Here is a 19204-nt window from a genome sequence, read left to right on the forward strand (position 1 = left end):
AAAACCAAACAGATTGGCTCAATAAATAAATAAATAATAAACAGAAAGACAGGTGAAGAAATAAGAGAATAATTGGGAGGAAGAGAAGGTGAGGGAAGTGAGGGAATAATGGTGAGGGAAGTGAGGGAATAATGGTGAACAGGAGAGGCAAGACTGACCTCTTCCCTCAGACTGATGGGTAGCAACTACCCATTACAACAATGGCAACGTGTACTAGGTACCCACTTTCTTTAAGGTAAAGGGGTAGAACTATCCATTTTTCCAAGGGCAAGGGGTAGGACTTTCCCATTTGCCTAAGGGGAAGGAGTAGGTTCTGCCAACTTTCATAAGGTAAGTGGTAGGAGGTACTCACTTTCCCAAGGGAAAAGAGAAAGGACTACCCATTTTCCTGAGAGTAAGAGCTGGAATCTAACCACTTCTCATAACGTAAGGAATTCCCACTTCCCTAAGGGTAAAGAGTAAGAGGTACCCACTTCCCTATGGGCAACGGGTAGGAGGTACCCACTTGCATAAGGGTAAGGGGTATGAGGTACGCACATCCTGGTGTTTGAGATGGGCAGGTTCCTTGACAGTCTGAGAGTGACTGTCTCACCAACACTCACACACAAGTCCCACAAGTCATGTTAGTCTCTGATCACTTCAACAACATCTCAGATCCTTGGTAAGAATGATCCTCTGGTACGTCTGTAAGATTTATTGTTTACTTTCTGTCTTCCTCAGAGGACACGAAGGATCCCTGTGTACCGTCGGCCCTGACGCCTCCGACGGTAGCGGGGACAGCGTTCGACTCCAAAATACGGTAGCCGTCCTTATCAGCAATGTACTTCACGAAAAACTTCACTCCTTCAGGAGAAGTCCAGCTGAAATATGATATAATGAACTGTAAGATTTTGATAAAACAGAAAATGAAAACACAAATGAAAACTGTAAGTAAATGAAACCAATTTCGGATATTAAATTCTTTGATGCTTTGGACAAGACAAATACAGAGTAATAATTCACTTGTAACAGTTCGTAAGTGGAAGTGCACTTAGTGTGAGCCCAGGAGCTGTATCTCACCTGTAGGAGCCAGTGATGACGTTGTCCCTGCTGATTTCCTGCACCTGGTGACTGTCCTCCCTGGAGAAGTCTAGACTGAAATCAGGTCGGGCGGCAGTGATGGCAGCCAGACCCAGGAGGACGATCATCTGATGGACACAGACAACACAGATTGAGGTTCTTCGACGTCAGAAGAAACACTAGCAAGTATTACTAGTGATAAACAGGTAGCTACTTACACTGTTACCTGACAAGGAACACTAGCAGGGCTACTGAGAGACTTGTGGTGACTTACTCTCTACATAACAAGAAGGACTATACAGGACACGTGAAGTTCCGTCCACTTTACACTATCAATATTAATGTTTTGTTTATTGTTTACGAAATAAATTAGTTTACTGTAGAAGACAATTGTTGAAACATTAAAGTGTGTCAGTCCAACATAACCTCAGACCTCCAGCTTCTACCTTCACCATTCTGGGATCTCCCTCAACTCTTCCAACTCTACTAAAGTTTGGCCGAAATATTCACAGCTATAATTGGATTATAAACATTTCTGAAGCTTTGTAAATCTTCCTTATTGATACTAATCTATTATATTTTTAGGCTGCATCTCGTGACGGTAAATCAAGAGAATTGATGCTGCCTGTTTCTCTGTGTGTGTGTCCAGCCTCCAGATACAGTGTGTGGCACTGTAACTCACAAAACACTTCATAATGTAGTGGTGGAGGAAGCTGGTAGTGGTGCTGATGGTGGCACAGGAGCCTAGTAGTGGTGCTGATGGTGGCAGACGAAGGTGTGGTACAAAGCCCTGAAGAAAAGAGATCTTTATAGGTGCAGAATCAGGTCAATCTTGCTCTTGCTGCTGCTGCTGCTTCTGCTTGCCAGTTTGTCTCCTGTGATGTATAATGCAGTCCTTGACATGATCATGTTATCCTAAATACAGACACCAACCTGCCCATGTATGTGACGTCTGAAAACAAAAACTCATTTCTTAGAGAGGTTTGCTCAATACATCAACATTCTTCAAGAAATTAAATATGCCATCAACAAAGCCTCACAGCTGACACTGATCCTCCTATAATTCATTATTACCCTAAATACACACATCAACCTGCCCATGTATGTGTACATCAGGGAGAAAATTTTGATCTAAATTAGTTGAATCCATTAATATTCTTGAAGACACGAAACAATCTATCAGTCACAAGACCTCAACTGACATGTTCCTTTCAGTCAATGTTTTGTCTTTCGTGGGGCTATTTATTTATACAGTTGTATTACTAAAAGAACATAAACACGTAACATACACTGGTCATAATACTACCTGCAACCACATTTAGATGAGTATACTATCATTACGACTGACATACGTAAAGATAGTACACTACCAACACTGGTCACCCCCAGTTATATTTACTATCAGCGTGAGTCCTCAGTGCCGTCACTGGGGAACCACACCCAGGATCTTTACTTTCAGATTCATCTCGCATCATAGGATGATATCTGGCCAGGAATAGTATCGTCCTGAAGGCTGGATTTTTCTTCCAGTTCACACCATGGGCAAGAGGCTGGTATAGTTTTGACCATTAGGTCAATAACGTATCAGGACTGATATTGTCCTGATATCAAACTGACAGAAATATTACCCATATTATGAAAGGAATATTACCAAAATTTTATTATTATTTTCCATACTAAAACGACAGTAAATTATTGAGCCAAAGACGTTGAAAATTGCGTAACCAAAACATCGAAATTAATTTAATTTTGAGATCAGAGATTTGACCAGTGAGAGTTTTTTTTATCTCATTCTTAGTGGCTGAGAAACATTCAGAATAGGGAATATTTAATTTTTGAAGGGGTGGGTAAGACTAGGGAGGTTGTGTCAGTAAGACTGGGGAGGTTCTGTTAGTAAGACTGTGGAAGTTGTGTCAGTAAGACTGGGGAGGTTGTGTCAGTAAGACTGGGGAGGTTGTGTCAGTAAGACTGGGGAGGTTCTGTTAGTAAGACTGTGGAAGTTGTGTCAGTAAGACTGGGGAGGTTGTGTCAGTAAGACTGTGGAGGTTGTGTCAGTAAGACTGGGGAGGTTCTGTTAGTAAGACTGTGGAAGTTGTGTCAGTAAGACTGGGGAGGTTGTGTCAGTAAGACTGGGGAGGTTGTGTCAGTAAGACTGGGGAGGTTGTGTTAGTAAGACTGGGGAGGTTGTGTCAGTAAGACTGGGGAGGTTGTGTCAGTAAGACTGGGGAGGTTGTGTCAGTAAGACTGGGGAGGTTGTGTTAGTAAGGCTGTGGAAATTGTGTCAGTAATACTGGGGAGGTTGTGTCAGTAAGACTGGGGAGGTTGTGTCAGTAAGACTGGGGAGGTTGTGTCAGTAAAACTGGGGAGATTGAGTCAGTAAGACTGGGGAGGTTGTGTCAGTAAGACTGTGGAGGTTGTGTCAGTAAGACTGGGGAGGTTGTGTCAGTAAGACTGGAGAGGTTGTGTCAGTAAGACTGGGGAGGTTGTGTCAGTAAGACTGGGGAGGTTGTGTCAGTAAGACTGGGGAGGTTGTGTCAGTAAGACTGGAGAGGTTGTGTCAGTAAGACTGGGGAGGTTGTGTCAGTAAGACTGGGGAGGTTGTGTCAGTAAGACTGGGGAGGTTGTGTCAGTAAGACTGGAGAGGTTGTGTCAGTAAGACTGGGGAGGTTGTGTCAGTAAGACTGGGGAGGTTGTGTCAGTAAGACTTGGGAGGTTGTGTCAGTAATACTGAGGAGGTTGTGTCAGTAAGACTCAGGAGGTTGTGGCAGTAAGACTGGAGAGGTTGTATTAGTAATACTGGGGAGGTTGTGTTAGAATGACTGGGGAGGTTGTGTCAGTAAGAATGTGGAGGTTGTGCTAGTAAGACTGTGGAGGTTGTGTCAGTAAGACTGTGGAGGTTGTGTCAGAAGACTGTAGAGGTTGTGTCTGTAAGACTGGGGAGGTTGTGTTAGTAAGACTGGGGAGGTTGTGTTAGTAAGACTGGAAGTTGTGTCAGTAAGACTGCGGAGGTTGTGTTAGTAAGACTGGGGAGGTTGTGTCAGTAAGACTGGGGAGGTTGTGTTAGTAAGACTGGGGAGGTTGTGTCAGTAAGACTGGGGAGGTTGTGTTAGTAAGACTGGGGAGGTTGCGTTAGTAAGACTGGGGAGGTTGTGTTAGTAAGACTGGGGAGGTTGTGTTAGTAAGACTGTGGAGGTTGTGTCAGTAAGACTGTGGAGGTTGTGTTAGTAAGACTGGGGAGGTTGTGTCAGTAAGACTGGGGAGGTTGTGTAAGTAAGACTGGGAAGGTTGTGTCAGTAAGACTGGGGAGGTTGTGTTAGTAAGACTTGGGAGGTTGTGTCAGTAAGACTGAGGAGGGTGTGTCAGTAAGACTGGGGAGGTTGTGTTAGTTAGACTGGGGAGGTTGTGTCAGTAAGACTGGGGAGGGTGTCAGTAAGACTGCAGAGGTTGTTTTAGTAAGACGGGGGAGGTTGTGTTAGTAAGACTGGGGAGGTTGTGTTAGTAAGACTGTGGAGGTTGTGTCAGTAAGACTGGGGAGGTTGTGTTAGTAAGACTGGAGAGGTTGTGTCTGTTAGACTGGGATGGTTGTGTCAGTAAGACTGGGAAGGCTGTGTCAGTAAGACTGGGGAGGTTGTGTTAGTAAGACTTGGGAGGTTGTGTCAGTAAGACTGGGGAGGTTGTGTCTGTAAGACTGGGGAGGTTGTGTCAGTAAGAGTGGGGAGGTTGTGTCAGTAAGACTGGGGAGGTTGTGTTAGTAAGACTGGGGAGGTTGTGTTAGTAAGACTTTGGAGGTTGTGTCAGTAAGACTGCAGAGGTTGTGTTAGTAAGACTGGGGAGGTTGTGTCAGTAAGACTGGGGAGGTTGTGTTAGTAAGACTGGGGAGGTTGTGTCAGTAAGACTGGGGAGGTTGTGTCAGTAAGACTGGGGAGGTTGTGTCAGTAAGACTGGGGAGGTTGTGTCAGTAAGACTGGGGAGGTTATGTCTGTAAGACTGGGGAGGTTGTGTCAGTAAGACTGGGGAGGTTGTGTTAGTAAGACAGGGGAGGTTGTGTCTGTAAGACTGGGGAGGTTGTGTCTGTAAGACTGGGGAGGTTGTGTCAGTAAGACTGGGGAGGTTGTGTCAGTAAGACTGGGGAGGTTGTGTCTGTAAGACTGGGGAGGTTGTGTCAGTAAGACTGGGGAGGTTGTGTCAGTAAGACTGGGGAGGTTGTGTCAGTAAGACTGGGGAGGTTGTGTCAGTAAGACTGGGGAGGTTGTGTTAGTAAGACTGGGGAGGTTGTGTCAGTAAGACTGGGGAGGTTGTGTTAGTAAGACTGGGGAGGTTGTGTCAGTAAGACTGGGGAGGTTGTGTCAGTAAGACTGGGGAGGTTGTGTCTGTAAGACTGGGTAGGTTGTGTCTGTAAGACTGGGGAGGTTGTGTCTGTAAGACCGGGGAGGTTGTGTCTGTAAGACTGGGGAGGTTGTGTCAGTAAGACTGGGGAGGTTGTGTCAGTAAGACTGAGGAGGTTGTGTCAGTAAGACTGGGGAGGTTGTGTCAGTAAGACTGAGGAGGTTGTGTCTTTAAGAATGGGGAGGGTGTGTCTGTAAGACTGGGGAGGTTGTGTCTGCAAGACTGGGGAGGTTGTGTCTGTAAGACTGGGGAGGTTGTGTCTGTAAGATTGGGGAGGTTGTGTCTGTAAGACTGGAGAGGTTGTGTCTGTAAGTATGGGGAGGTTGTGTCTGTAAGACTGGGGAGGTTGTGTCAGTAAGACTGGGGAGGTTGTGTCTGTAAGACTGGGGAGGTTGTGTCTGTAAGACCGGGGAGGTTGTGTCAGTAAGACTGCGGAGGTTGTGTCAGTAAAACTGGGGAGGTTGTGCCAGTAAGACTGGGGAGGTTGTGTCAGTAAGACTGGGGAGGTTGTGTCTGTAAGACTGGGGAGGTTGTGTCAGTAAGACTGGGGAGGTTGTGTCTGTAAGACTGGGGAGGTTGTGTCTGTAAGACCGGGGAGGTTGTGTCAGTAAGACTGGGGAGGTTGTGTCAGTAAGACTGGGGAGGTTGTGTCAGTAAGACTGGGGAGGTTGTGTTAGTAAGACTGGGAAGGTTGTGTCAGTAAGACTGGGGAGGTTGTGTTAGTAAGACTGGGAAGGTTGTGTCAGTAAGACTGGGGAGGTTGTGTCAGTAAGACTGGGGAGGTTGTGTCAGTAAGACTGGGGAGGTTGTGTCAGTAAGACTGGGGAGGTTGTGTCAGTAAGACTGGGGAGGTTGTGTTAGTAAGACTGGGGAGGTTGTGTCAGTAAGACTGGGGAGGTTGTGTCAGTAAGACTGGGGAGGTTGTGTTAGTAAGACTGGGGAGGTTGTGTTAGTAAGACTGGGAAGGTTGTGTCAGTAAGACTGGGGAGGTTGTGTTAGTAAGACTGGGGAGGTTGTGTTAGTAAGTAAGACTGGGAAGGTTGTGTCAGTAAGACTGGGGAGGTTGTGGCTGTAAGACTGGGGAGGTTGTGTCTGTAAGTATGGGGAGGTTGTGTCTGTAAGACTGGGGAGGTTGTGTCAGTAAGACTGGGGAGGTTGTGTCAGTAAGACCGGGGAGGTTGTGTCAGTAAGACTGGGGAGGTTGTGTCAGTAAAACTGGGGAGGTTGTGTCTGCAAGACTGGGGAGGTTGTGTTAGTAAGACTGGGGAGGTTGTGTCTGTAAAACTGGGGAGGTTGTGTCAGTAAGACTGGGGAGGTTGTGTCTGTAAAACTGAGGAGGTTGTGTCAGTAAGACTGGGGAGGTTGTGTCAGTAAGACTGGGGAGGTTGTGTCTGCAAGACTGGGGAGGTTGTGTTAGTAAGACTGGGAAGGTTGTGTCTGTAAGACTGGGGAGGTTGTGTTAGTAAGACTGGGGAGGTTGTGTCTGTAAGACTGGGGAGGTTGTGTCTGTAAGATTGGGGAGGTTGTGTCTGTAAGACTGGAGAGGTTGTGTCTGTAAGTATGGGGAGGTTGTGTCTGTAAGACTGGGGAGGTTGTGTCTGTAAGACTGGGTAGGTTGTGTTAGTAAGACTGGGAAGGTTGTGTTAGTAAGACTGGAGAGGTTGTGTCAGTAAGACTGGGAAGGTTGTGTCAGTAAGACTGGGAAGGTTGTGTCAGTAAGACTAGGGAGGTTGTGTCAGTAAGACTGGGGAGGTTGTGTCAGTAAGACTGGGGAGGTTGTGTCAGTAAGACTGGGGAGGTTGTGTCAGTAAGACTGGGGAGGTTGTGTCAGTAAGACTGGGAAGGTTGTGTCAGTAAGACTGGGGAGGTTGTGTCAGTAAGACTGGGGAGGTTGTGTCAGTAAGACTGGGGAGGTTGTGTCAGTAAGACTGGGGAGGTTGTGTCAGTAAGACTGGGTAGGTTGTGTCAGTAAGACTGGGGAGGTTGTGTCAGTAAGACTGGGGAGGTTGTGTCAGTAAGACTGGGGAGGTTGTGTCAGTAAGACTGGGGAGGTTGTGTCAGTAAGACTGGGAAGGTTGTGTCAGTAAGACTGGGGAGGTTGTGTCAGTAAGACTGGGGAGGTTGTGTCAGTAAGACTGGGGAGGTTGTGTCTGTAAAACTGGGGAGGTTGTGTCAGTAAGACTGGGGAGGTTGTGTCTGTAAGACTGGAGAGGTTGTGTTAGTAAGACTGGGAAGGTTGTGTCTGTAAGACTGGGGAGGTTGTGTTAGTAAGACTGGGAAGGTTGTGTCAGTAAGACTGGGGAGGTTGTGTCAGTAAGACTGGGGAGGTTGTGTCAGTAAGACTGGGGAGGTGAGGACATTCAGACTGTCAGGACACACCTCTCATGTGTCGTGAAGAACAAGATACATACACCTTTCAGGAGACACCTGTCATGTGTCCACCTGTGTCATCACATGTGCTATCACATGTGTTATCACGTGTGTTATTACATGTGTTACCACCTGTGTTATTAATACCACGCCCTGTTATTAACAAGAACCAGGACATGTATGTCGTAATTCTAACATCCCCCTAATATACCTGCTATATACCTGTAACATACCTGCTATATACCTGTAACATACCCGTAACATACCTGCAACATACCTGTAATCAATATATATCCATCACTTGTGTAAGAAATGTGCTTATAAATGAAATCTGTGACAGTCTGGAGGCTGGATGATGTAAGTTGTTTGGTTGACCTTGAATTGACGAATATTCTTGCTTGTAAACAAGTTTCTGGGGGTATTTATAAGCTATGCTTGTTAATTTGGTATAGATAATTCATTTATTATCAAAGCCGGTATAGGAGATGACAGCAATAATAGGTATATGTTTGAGGAATTAGGTTTGGAACGTGAGACGGAGGGTTACTGAGGGGGTCTGTCTTGTGGTGTTGCTGTCTAGTGTGGCTGTCTGGTGTGGTTGTCTGGTGGTGTGGCTGTCTGGTGGTGTGGTTGTCTGTTTTTTTGGCAGCCTGGTGTGACAGTCTGGTGTTATAGCTGTCTGGTGTGGCTGTCTAGTGATGCTGTTGCTGTTACTTGAGTTGTACACCCACACAATCCTGGGCCCGGAAGTCGTGCATTCCTGCCTGAATATGTGGCTCCGGCAACTTCCTTTGTTCCACCCCCTGGCTTTGTTTCTCAAAGAATCTAAGCAAATATATGATTTCCCACACCCACACTCTAAGAGAAGATGCTTAGATGTTTGTGGAAGAACGGTGATTGTAGTTGTTGATGCTGGTTAAGACGGCTGGTGATTGTGAAGTTAAAATGGCTGTAATGTTGGTAATTGTGGCTTTGGTAGTGTTTACTTACAAAAGAAAATCATGACAGCCTAAGAATACTGTAGCACTGTAGGCCTATTGCCCTATGCCAGACAGGGCCTACCTACATGTATTCATGTATCTATCCAGTCTATCTACAAGTTCTTTCTCTGACTATTTTATGTACGTTGTTCCACTTGTAACTTGAGATCTGTTTGTGTTCTTGTGCTGAGGGATACCAGGGATACATCTGGCAGGTTTACTTCGTAGGGATACAGGTAATATGGACCAGTCTTGGCTACACTTGAAAAATGGTCGTACCAGCAACCACAAGTCTTGAAGGAGGGTCGTACCATCAACCTTACATAATTTCCCACACTGGAAATTATTTCTGAGGTGACGAAGAAATAATTTACCAAATTTATGATAGTTTTTAAGTCAATGATATTTAAGGAAAGAAAATTTAATTTCCAGATAATTTATTTATAAATAGTTTTGTTGTTTACATGATGTCAATAAATAAAATATTAGAGATTGAATAAATAAATAATTGATGAATGATGGAGAAAGGATATTTTGAGAGAATTGAGGTGAGGGAGGTGAGGGTGGTGAGAGAGGAAGGTGAGGAACAGGAGATGACTGTTTCCCTAAGGGTAAGGGATAGAATTACTTTCCTGCCTTAGGGTAAGGAGTAGAAATTAGCCATTTCCCTAAGGGTAAGGAGTAGGAGCTAGCCACTTCCCTAAAAGTAAGGGGTAGAAGGTACCCAGTTCCATGAAGATAAGGGGTAGGAGCTACCCGTTTTCCCAAGGGTAAAGGGTAGAAGGTACCCACTTGCCTAAGGGTAAAGGGCAGGAAGTACCCACTTGCCTAAGGGTAAGGAGTAGGAAGTACCCACATCCTGGTCTTAGAGATGGGCAGGTTCCTTCGCAGACTTAGAATGACTGTCTCACCAACACTCACACACAAGTCCCACAAGTCATGTTAGTCTCTGATCACTTCAACAACATCTCAGATCCTTGGTAAGAATGATCCTCTGGTACGTCTGTAAGATATTATTGTTTACTTTCTGTCTTCCTCAGAGGACACGAAGGATCCCTGTGTACCGTCGGCCCTGACGCCTCCGACGGTAGCGGGGACAGCGTTCGACTCCAGAACACGGTAGCCGTCCTTATCAGCAATGTACTTCACGAAAAACTTCTCGCCTTCAGGGGAAGTCCAGCTGAAATGTAACAGGAAATTTGAGAAAGTCAGAAATGAAATGTATCCAAAGATTTCAATTACATTCACATCCTCGATGATTTGCTGCATCTGACACGAAATGTGACACAAGCGAACACTTCCATCAATGGCCAATAGGTCGAAATGCCCTCACTGTGCTCCCAGGAGCTGTACCTCACCTGTAGGAGCCGGTAATGGTGTTGTCCTCAGAGATATCCTGGTCCTGGTGGATGTCTTCCAAGCTGAAGTCAGGTCGGGCGGCAGCGAAGGCAACCAAACCCAGGAGGATAAGCACCTGCAAATTCATTATCCATCATAAGGTCACTAGACTGCTATTGTTATTGTTAGGTTAGGTCTAGGCTCTGTGTACCTCTGAAAAGGGTATATGTTTCTGGTATTGATAAAGCCAGGGGATGACGGTACGTCTACAATAGATACCCAGATGTTGTACGAGTGTCTAATTCTCTGTCTTCGACAGAATTTTGTGGATGGAGATGTAAGTCTTCTAAAAATACAGTGTATGTGTGGACAGAGACAGTGTCACACACTGATGTGTGTGTGTACAGGGACACTGCCATACACTGGTGTATGTACAGGGACAGTGTCACACACTGGTGTGTGGACAGAGAGTCATATATAGTGGTGTGTGGACAGAGACAGTGTCCTGTGCTGGTGTGTGTGAACAGGGAGAGTGCCATACACTGGTGTATGTACAGGGACAGTGTCGTATACTGGTGTATGGACAGAAATAGTGATATATAGTGGTGTGTGGACAGAGTGTCATACACTGGTGTGTGGACAGAGACAGTGTCCTATGCTGGTGTGTGCGTACAGTCCCAAACCCTGATGGGTGTGTACAGAGACAGTGTCATACACTAGTTTGTGAACAGAGACAGGGACCATACACCGAAATATCACATCTTAGTGAGTCCAAACCTACACTTACCCATACACACATCTAAACAACTTCCACAAGATTCGATAAGCCGCTTCCCAGAGACACATAGAAAAAATATAAACAAACCAGAAGGAATACAGTAAAATTTAACTAAACAAATATTCTTACGAATGAACAGAGATAATAAAGAAAGCAAAGAATTAAGTATTTCTAACTAACGAATCACAGAATAGGACAGAAAACTTACCTGGAAAATAACTAATGGATTAAGACCAGCAAAGGACAAATTATCTGCTCATAAGAGACATATTTCGCTTTAGTTTTGGCCACTAATTGGTCAAAATCTGACCGGAACGTCGCCACAATTTCTGTTCTCCTGCGAGAGGGTTATTCATATTAAAAAAAATATATTTAAATTTACAAAAAAAAATTATTTTAAGTTTAGTTACTGAAGTGTCCTTAAAAATCAGTACAAAATTTAAGGGGTACAGGGAAAAATATTTCTCTCAGAGATGATCGCATCCCGGCGGAGGCTGCCGCTACGCGCTTAACTTCCGCCCGGGGAATCCCCTCATCTCCTTCTCTTCCGTAGGTTTTAACCCTCGTGATTTCCATCTATACTACGACTCTCTACCTGTCGAAAAACTTCAAAAAAATCGCCTTTTAAGATAAATCTGCAAATGGTTTTCCTGGATTGTTTTGGTGATGGTAATTCAAGGCGTTATTTTGGGTCCCTGTGTGTTTGTGTAGCCTCCCAGGCTTTGGGTACAGTGTTTAGGTAGGGTAACTTACACAGCACTTCATGATGTCGTGGCAGATGAGGGTGGTCGTGATGCTGCTGGTGGCAGAGGATGCTGTGATGCCTAGATTCGATGCTGGAGCACTTTATAGGTGGGTATTGAGGTCAGTTCTCCTGCTGGCCAGTTTCTGGCTCATACAAGACCAAGTAGACCCTGACATATCATTGAGACGACCCCAATATCCCCTGCCACGCCTTACCCTGCCACCAGCACCACCACCGACACTCCTGCCACGCCCACACTCACCATAACATCACAACAGGTGTAAGTTACCTCACCCATACCGCCCACACTCGTGTGACACCTACCACCACGCCCATATCACCCAAATCACCAGGACCAGCGTCCCTAACTCTCTCTCCACTAATCATAGCACAAGCTATTATTTATCACCTTAACACTGACCTAAATAGGAGTACTAGTTGCTATTATCACGCCCACGCCGCCCACTTCTATAACACTTCCGCCCATACCACGCCCACACCTCTAACAGCAACATCAACAGTAACACAAACATCCCACTCAATACCCGTCTCAGTATTTCCAAATTAACCCCTCAAATTCCCTAGCAACACTACAGCCGCCCACCATCACGCCCACACCACCCTCAACACCCATACCAACTCTAACACCCCCACACCACACACACTAACAACACCAGGGCATCTAACAAGCAACTATCAACCCAAACAACACTGCCACACACCAACCATCCACCCAAAACCACCACACTACCACCCACCCTCATACCGCCCACACCGCCAGAAATGATACCATCCCACCCACACCAGGACCAGCTGCAGTACTGCCAAACATTTTACCCACAAATCCATTAAAAACAAACAAAAAAAGAGTGTTTTAAACCCCTTTTACCAGAAATCTAATGAACAAGAGGAGATACAGCCACAACATACAAAATACTTCACGATGTAAGCTAGGAGGAAAATGCTACACATTATTCTAGAAATGTAACAATAACTAGAAAGCAGCATTACTAATTACACTCCTAATTAACCCCTCTAGAGTCATTACGAATTATTTCTTTAGCGTAAGACTGTAAATCCGATTAGTGGCTAAATTGGCTCAATTTACGTGAAGGGTTAAGCCCGTATGGGCCACAGAGAGGCTAAGGAATAAGAAGCAATGAAGGTTGATCCGAGGAATGGGAGAACAGCTCAAATACCCTGGATGAAGAGCCGGAAGGCGGTCGCAGGAACTCGGCATAACACGGAGAAGATGATTTTAATCCGGGTCCGTAAAAACACACGAACTGTCAGGACTCTGTCCGTGGGCATAGGAAGTTAAGCCTTGGGACCAAGAGCTAGAATTCCCTCTACACAAACTCACAAAAGCAATAGCAAGCGCCTTGGAACAGTGACTAAAATATTTCACTGCCCGGTACAGTGAATCTTGGGTATAAAATACCCCTCACTGCCCGAACACAAAATATAATCGATAGGAAATACACCGAGTCGTGTGTATTTATCAGTGTATATACGACTAAAATGTGTATGTTTTGGTGTACTGTGTATACTCAGAAATGTGTATTTTTCTTGGCGATGTAATCTAAATGGTGGGAGTCTTTCAGATGTGTATATCTCAGTGTATATACACTGAGAGGTGTATATCTCAGTGTATATACACTGAGAGGTGTATATCTCAGTGTATATACACTGAGAGGTGTATATCTCAGTGTATATACACTGAGAGGTGTATATCTCAGTGTATATACAATGAGAGGTGTATATCTCAGTGTATATACACTGAGAGGTGTATATTTCAGCGTATATACACTGAGAGGTATATATCTCAGTGTATATACACTGAGAGGTGTATATCTCAGTGTATATACACTGAGAGGTGTATATCTCAGTGTATATACACTGAGAGGTGTATATCTCAGTGTATATACACTAAGAGGTGTATATCTCAGTGTATATACACTGAGAGGTGTATATCTCAGTGTATATACACTGAGAGGTGTATATCTCAGTGTATATACAATGAGAGGTGTATATCTCAGTGTATATACACTGAGAGGTGTATATTTCAGCGTATATACACTGAGAGGTGTATATCTCAGTGTATATACACTGGGAGGTGTATATCTCAGTGTATATACACTGAGAGGTGTATATCTCAGTGTATATACACTGAGAGGTGTATATCTCAGTGTATATACACTGAGAGGTGTATATCTCAGTGTATATACACTGAGAGGTGTATATCTCAGTGTATATACACTGAGAGGTGTATATCTCAGTGTATATACACTGGTAGTTTACATTAATCAGTATTTTAGGTATTAAAGTATTCTTGACTGGTGGTGACCAGGTGACCTGCAGCCTTAATGACCCTGGTGTAGTAGATAGACTTTAAACCCCATTAACCAACCAACCAGTCTTAATGACCCTGGTGTAGTAGATAGACTTTAAACCATATTAACCAACCAACCAGTCTTAATGACCCTGGTGTAGTAGATGGACTTTAAACCCTATTAACCAACCAACCAGTCTTAATGACTCTGGTGTAGTAGATAGACTTTAAACCCCATTAACCAACCAACCAGTCTTAATGACCCTGGTGTAGTAGATGGACTTTAAACCCCATTAACCAACCAACCAGTCTTAATGACCCTGGTGTAGTAGATGGACTTTAAACCCCATTAACCAACCAACCAGTCTTAATGACCCTGGTGTAGTAGATAGACTTTAAACCCCATTAACCAACCAACCAGTCTTAATGACCCTGGTGTAGTAGATAGACTTTAAACCCCATTAACCAACCAACCAGTCTTAATGACCCTTGTGTAGTAGATAGACTTTAAACCCCATTAACCAACCAACCAGTCTTAATGACCCTGGTGTAGTAGATAGACTTTAAACCCCATTAACCAACCAACCAGTCTTAATAACCCTGATGTAGTAGATAGACTTTAAACCCCATTAACCAACCAACCAGTCTTAATGACCCTGGTGTAGTAGATAGACTTTAAACCCCATTAACCAACCAACCAGTCTTAATAACCCTGATGTAGTAGATAGACTTTAAACCCCATTAACCAACCAACCAGTCTTAATGACCCTGGTGTAGTAGATAGACTTTAAACCCCATTAACCAACCAACCAGTCTTAATGACCCTGGTGTAGTAGATAGACTTTAAATCCCATTAACCAACCAACCAGTCTTAATGACCCTGGTGTAGTAGATAGACTTTAAACCCCATTAACCAACCAACCAGTCTTAATGACCCTAGTGTAGTAGATAGACTTTAAACCCCATTAACCAACCAACCAGTCTTAATAACCCTGATGTAGTAGATAGACTTTAAACCCCATTAACCAACCAACCAGTCTTAATAACCCTGATGTAGTAGATAGACTTTAAACCCCATTAACCAACCAACCAGTCTTAATGACCCTGGTGTAGTAGATAGACTTTAAACCTCATCAAACGAAATGCAACTGTGTATATGTCTACAATATCCCCGGCCACAGTAATGTCAGGACCTCTACCACACCCACACTACCCACAAAAACAATGTTAGCTCACGTACCACACCCACACTATCCACAAAATTCAATTTCAACTCTCCTACATCCCAAAAAGCCATATTTCTGTGCCCACAACTCCCACAGAGCAATGTTGCTACTCCCACACCTCCAACAAGGCAATACGTACACGATCTTTTCCTCCCACAAATCAATATAAACCTCCCACACCTCCCACAAATCAATATAAACTACCCCACACCTCCCACAAATCAATATAAACTACCCCACACCTCCCACAAATCAATATAATCACCCCCACACCTCCCACAAATCAATATAATCACCCCCACACCTCCCACAAATCAATATAATCACCCCCACACCTCCCACAAATCAATATAATCACCCCCACACCTCCCACAAATCAATATAATCACCCCCACACCTCCCACAAATCAATATAATCACCCCCACACCTCCCACAAAAACACTATCCCTGGCCTAAGCTACAATACCCACAAACAATACCACCACAGCAAAACCAGCCATAAAAACACCGTAAAATCAACAGTTCTCATGAAGGTAATACCCCCACACCCCCACACCCCCACACCCCCACACCTCCACACCCCCACACCCCCACACCCCCACACCCCCACACCCCCACACCCCCACACCTGCAATGCCCACATCAATAATATCACCGGATGTTGCAAGATGCAGTAATTGGGGAGTTTAATAAGTAATTTGGATAATATCCTGATTGTTCCACACTCAGAACAGCAGGTGGAAGAATATCCTGATTGTTCCACACTCAGAACAGCAGGTGGAAGAATATCCTGATTGTTCCATATTCAGAACAGCAGGTGGAAGAATATCCTGGTTGTTCCATATTCAGAACAGCAGAAGTGATTGTTCCACACTCAGAAGAATATTCTGATTGTTCCACATTCAGAACAGCAGGTGGAAGAATATTCTGATTGTTCCACATTCAGAACAGCAGGTGGAAGAATATTCTGATTGTTCCACATTCAGAACAGCAGGTGGAAGAATATTCTGATTGTTCCACATTCAGAACAGCAGGTGGAAGAATATCCTGATTGTTCCACATTCAGAACAGCAGGTGGAAGAATATCCTGATTGTTCCACATTCAGAACAGCAGGTGGAAGAATATCCTGATTGTTCCACATTCAGAACAGCAGGTGGAAGAATATCCTGATTGTTCCACATTCAGAACAGCAGGTGGAAGAATATCCTGATTGTTCCACACTCAGAACAGCAGGTGGAAGAATATCCTGATTGTTCCACATTCAGAACAGCAGGTGGAAGAATATCCTGATTGTTCCACATTCAGAACAGCAGGTGGAAGAATATCCTGATTGTTCCACATTCAGAACAGCAGGTGGAAGAATATCCTGATTGTTCCACACTCAGAACAGCAGGTGGAAGAATATCCTGATTGTTCCACATTCAGAACAGCAGGTGGAAGAATATCCTGATTGTTCCACACTCAGAACAGCAGGTGGAAGAATATTCTGATTGTTCCACACTCAGGACAGCAGGTGGAAGAATATCCTGATTGTTCCACATTCAGAACAGCAGGTGGAAGAATATCCTGATTGTTCCACACTCAGAACAGCAGGTGGAAGAATATCCTGATTGTTCCACACTCAGAACAGCAGGTGGAAGAATATCCTGATTGTTCCACATTCAGAACAGCAGGTGGAAGAATATCCTGATTGTTCCACATTCAGAACAGCAGGTGGAAGAATATCCTGATTGTTCCACATTCAGAACAGCAGGTGGAAGAATATCCTGATTGTTCCACATTCAGAACAGCAGGTGGAAGAATATTCTGATTGTTCCACATTCAGAACAGCAGGTGGAAGAATATCCTGATTGTTCCACATTCAGAACAGCAGGTGGAAGAATATCCTGATTGTTCCACATTCAGAACAGCAGGTGGAAGAATATTCTGATTGTTCCACATTCAGAACAGCAGGTGGAAGAATATCCTGATTGTTCCACATTCAGAACAGCAGGTGGAAGAATATCCTGGTTGTTCCATATTCAGAACAGCAGGTGGAAGAATATTCTGATTGTTCCACACTCAGGACAGCAGCTGGAACAATATCCTGATTGTTCCACATTCAGAACAGCAGGTGGAACAATATCCTGATTGTTCCACATTCAAGACAGCAGGTGGAACAATCCCCCATAACAAGCGTACCTACTCCCACCCACTCTACCCCCCACAACACCCACACACCCACAAGGTTAACAACAACTCCCACCCCCACAAAAACTACACCAACCAGCCCAGACTACAGCAATACAACCAGGTTCTGCATCTACAATAATACGCCCACAGCCACCCACAACATTCCTAGCACACCCACAGTGCCCACAACACACCCACACAGCCCACAACATGCTAGCACGCCCACAGCATCCAGTCCACACCCATCCCTCCCACACTAGTGATATTAATACATTAATCAATTATTATTATTATTATTATTATTATTATTATTATTATCATTATTATTATTTTATCTATGAGAAATCGCTAAACCCTAAGGGATCATACAACATCTGAGACACTGAATTGGGTTTGATCCAGGAAAGAGAAGAGCTCAGGTACCTTGGATGAAGAGCTCTTTACCGTCATCAACACATCCCTGGGAGGGACATCAATAGTTTAACTATCATAGCCTATTACGAGGGGGTCACCGCCCCCCCCCCGTGGCTCGGTCTTAGACTAGGGCTACTAATAACCCTGAGATGTGCTAATTTCATTTCACACAGTTAGGGCCAGGAGCTATGATTCGACCCCTGCAACCACAATTAGGTGTATATAGGTAGCGACGAGCGAAGAGGCGAGGCCAGGAGCTGTGACTCAACCCCTGCAACTACTATCATCTGTATACAGGTAGCGACAAGCGAAACTGCAGGGCCAGGAGCTGTGAGTCGACCCCTGCAACCACAATTAGATGTATACAGGAAGCGAAGAGGCGGGACCAGGAGCTGTAACTTGACCCCTGCAACCAAAAACAGTTGAGTACAGACCAGAGTCTCCGGAAGAACAATCAGTCATCACACTTACAGGACGGGGACTATGGTATTTGTGTGTCGTGTAAGTAAGGGTTGGTAAGTGTCAAGTGTAGGTGTGAGGGTAACTTTCTTGTGAGAGTTTGTCGCTTAAGTGATGCCACTTTTAACCACGAAGATCGTCGGGAAAACACTTAAGTGTAGTAACCCACTCATAGGTTACCAGAACTGTGTTAAGACCACACCAGGCACTGCTGCGAACTGGTCTTCACTGAGCTATCAGAGAAATACCAGTCACTTTCCCATGCTGTGAGCTGGACTACACTGAAATATCAGAATACCATTACTTTTCCTGGCCAGAAGTTGTCCAACGATGCGAGATGTAACTGCCAGTAAAGATCCTGGGTGTGGTTCCCCAGTGACGGCACTGAGGGCTCACACTGATAGTAAATATAACTGGGGGTGACCAGTGTTGGTAGTGTACTATCTTTACGTATGTCAGTCGTAATGATAGTGTACTCATCTAAATGTGGTTGCAGGTAGTATTACGACCAGTGTATGTTACGTGTTTATGTTCTTTTAGTAATACAACTGTATAAATAAATAGCCCCACGAAAGACAAAACATTGACTGAAAGGAACATGTCAGTTGAGGTCTTGTGACTGATAGATTGTTTCGTGTCTTCAAGAATATTAATGGATTCAACTAATTTAGATCAAAATTTTCTCCCTGATGTCCACATACATGGGCAGGTTGATGTGTGTATTTATGAATTATAGGAGGATCAGTGTCAGCTGTGAGGCTTTGTTGATGGCATATTTAATTTCTTGAAGAATGTTGATGTATTGAGCAAACCTCCCTAAGAAATGACTTTTTCTTGTCAGACGTCACATACATGGGCAGGTTGGTGTGTGTATTTAGGATAACATGATCATGTCAAGGACTGCCTTATACATCACAGGAGACAAACTGGCAAGCAGCAGCAG

At 44.4% G+C, this 19204-nt stretch overlaps 2 protein-coding genes across 2 annotated transcripts; both read right to left on the bottom strand.

Moving 5' to 3' along the window:
* Nucleotides 1-679: 679 nt before the first annotated feature.
* Nucleotides 680-1881, bottom strand: LOC128701068 (uncharacterized). Its single transcript, XM_053794615.2, has 3 exons — nucleotides 1742-1881; nucleotides 1060-1187; nucleotides 680-860 (listed from the first exon to the last, which is right to left on the bottom strand). The coding sequence occupies exons 1-3, from the start codon at nucleotides 1751-1753 to the stop codon at nucleotides 701-703; spliced, it is 300 nt and encodes a 99-aa protein (XP_053650590.2). The 5' UTR covers nucleotides 1754-1881; the 3' UTR covers nucleotides 680-700.
* Nucleotides 1882-9215: 7334 nt separating this feature from the next.
* On the bottom strand, nucleotides 9216-11785 carry LOC128701067 (cuticle protein 16.8). Its single transcript, XM_053794614.2, has 3 exons — nucleotides 11665-11785; nucleotides 10154-10269; nucleotides 9216-9975 (listed from the first exon to the last, which is right to left on the bottom strand). The coding sequence occupies exons 1-3, from the start codon at nucleotides 11674-11676 to the stop codon at nucleotides 9816-9818; spliced, it is 288 nt and encodes a 95-aa protein (XP_053650589.2). The 5' UTR covers nucleotides 11677-11785; the 3' UTR covers nucleotides 9216-9815.
* Between the last annotated feature and the right edge of the window lie 7419 nt (nucleotides 11786-19204).

The sequence above is a fragment of the Cherax quadricarinatus genome, unplaced genomic scaffold (genome assembly GCF_038502225.1).
Source record: "Cherax quadricarinatus isolate ZL_2023a unplaced genomic scaffold, ASM3850222v1 Contig66, whole genome shotgun sequence".
NCBI lineage: Eukaryota > Metazoa > Arthropoda > Malacostraca > Decapoda > Parastacidae > Cherax > Cherax quadricarinatus.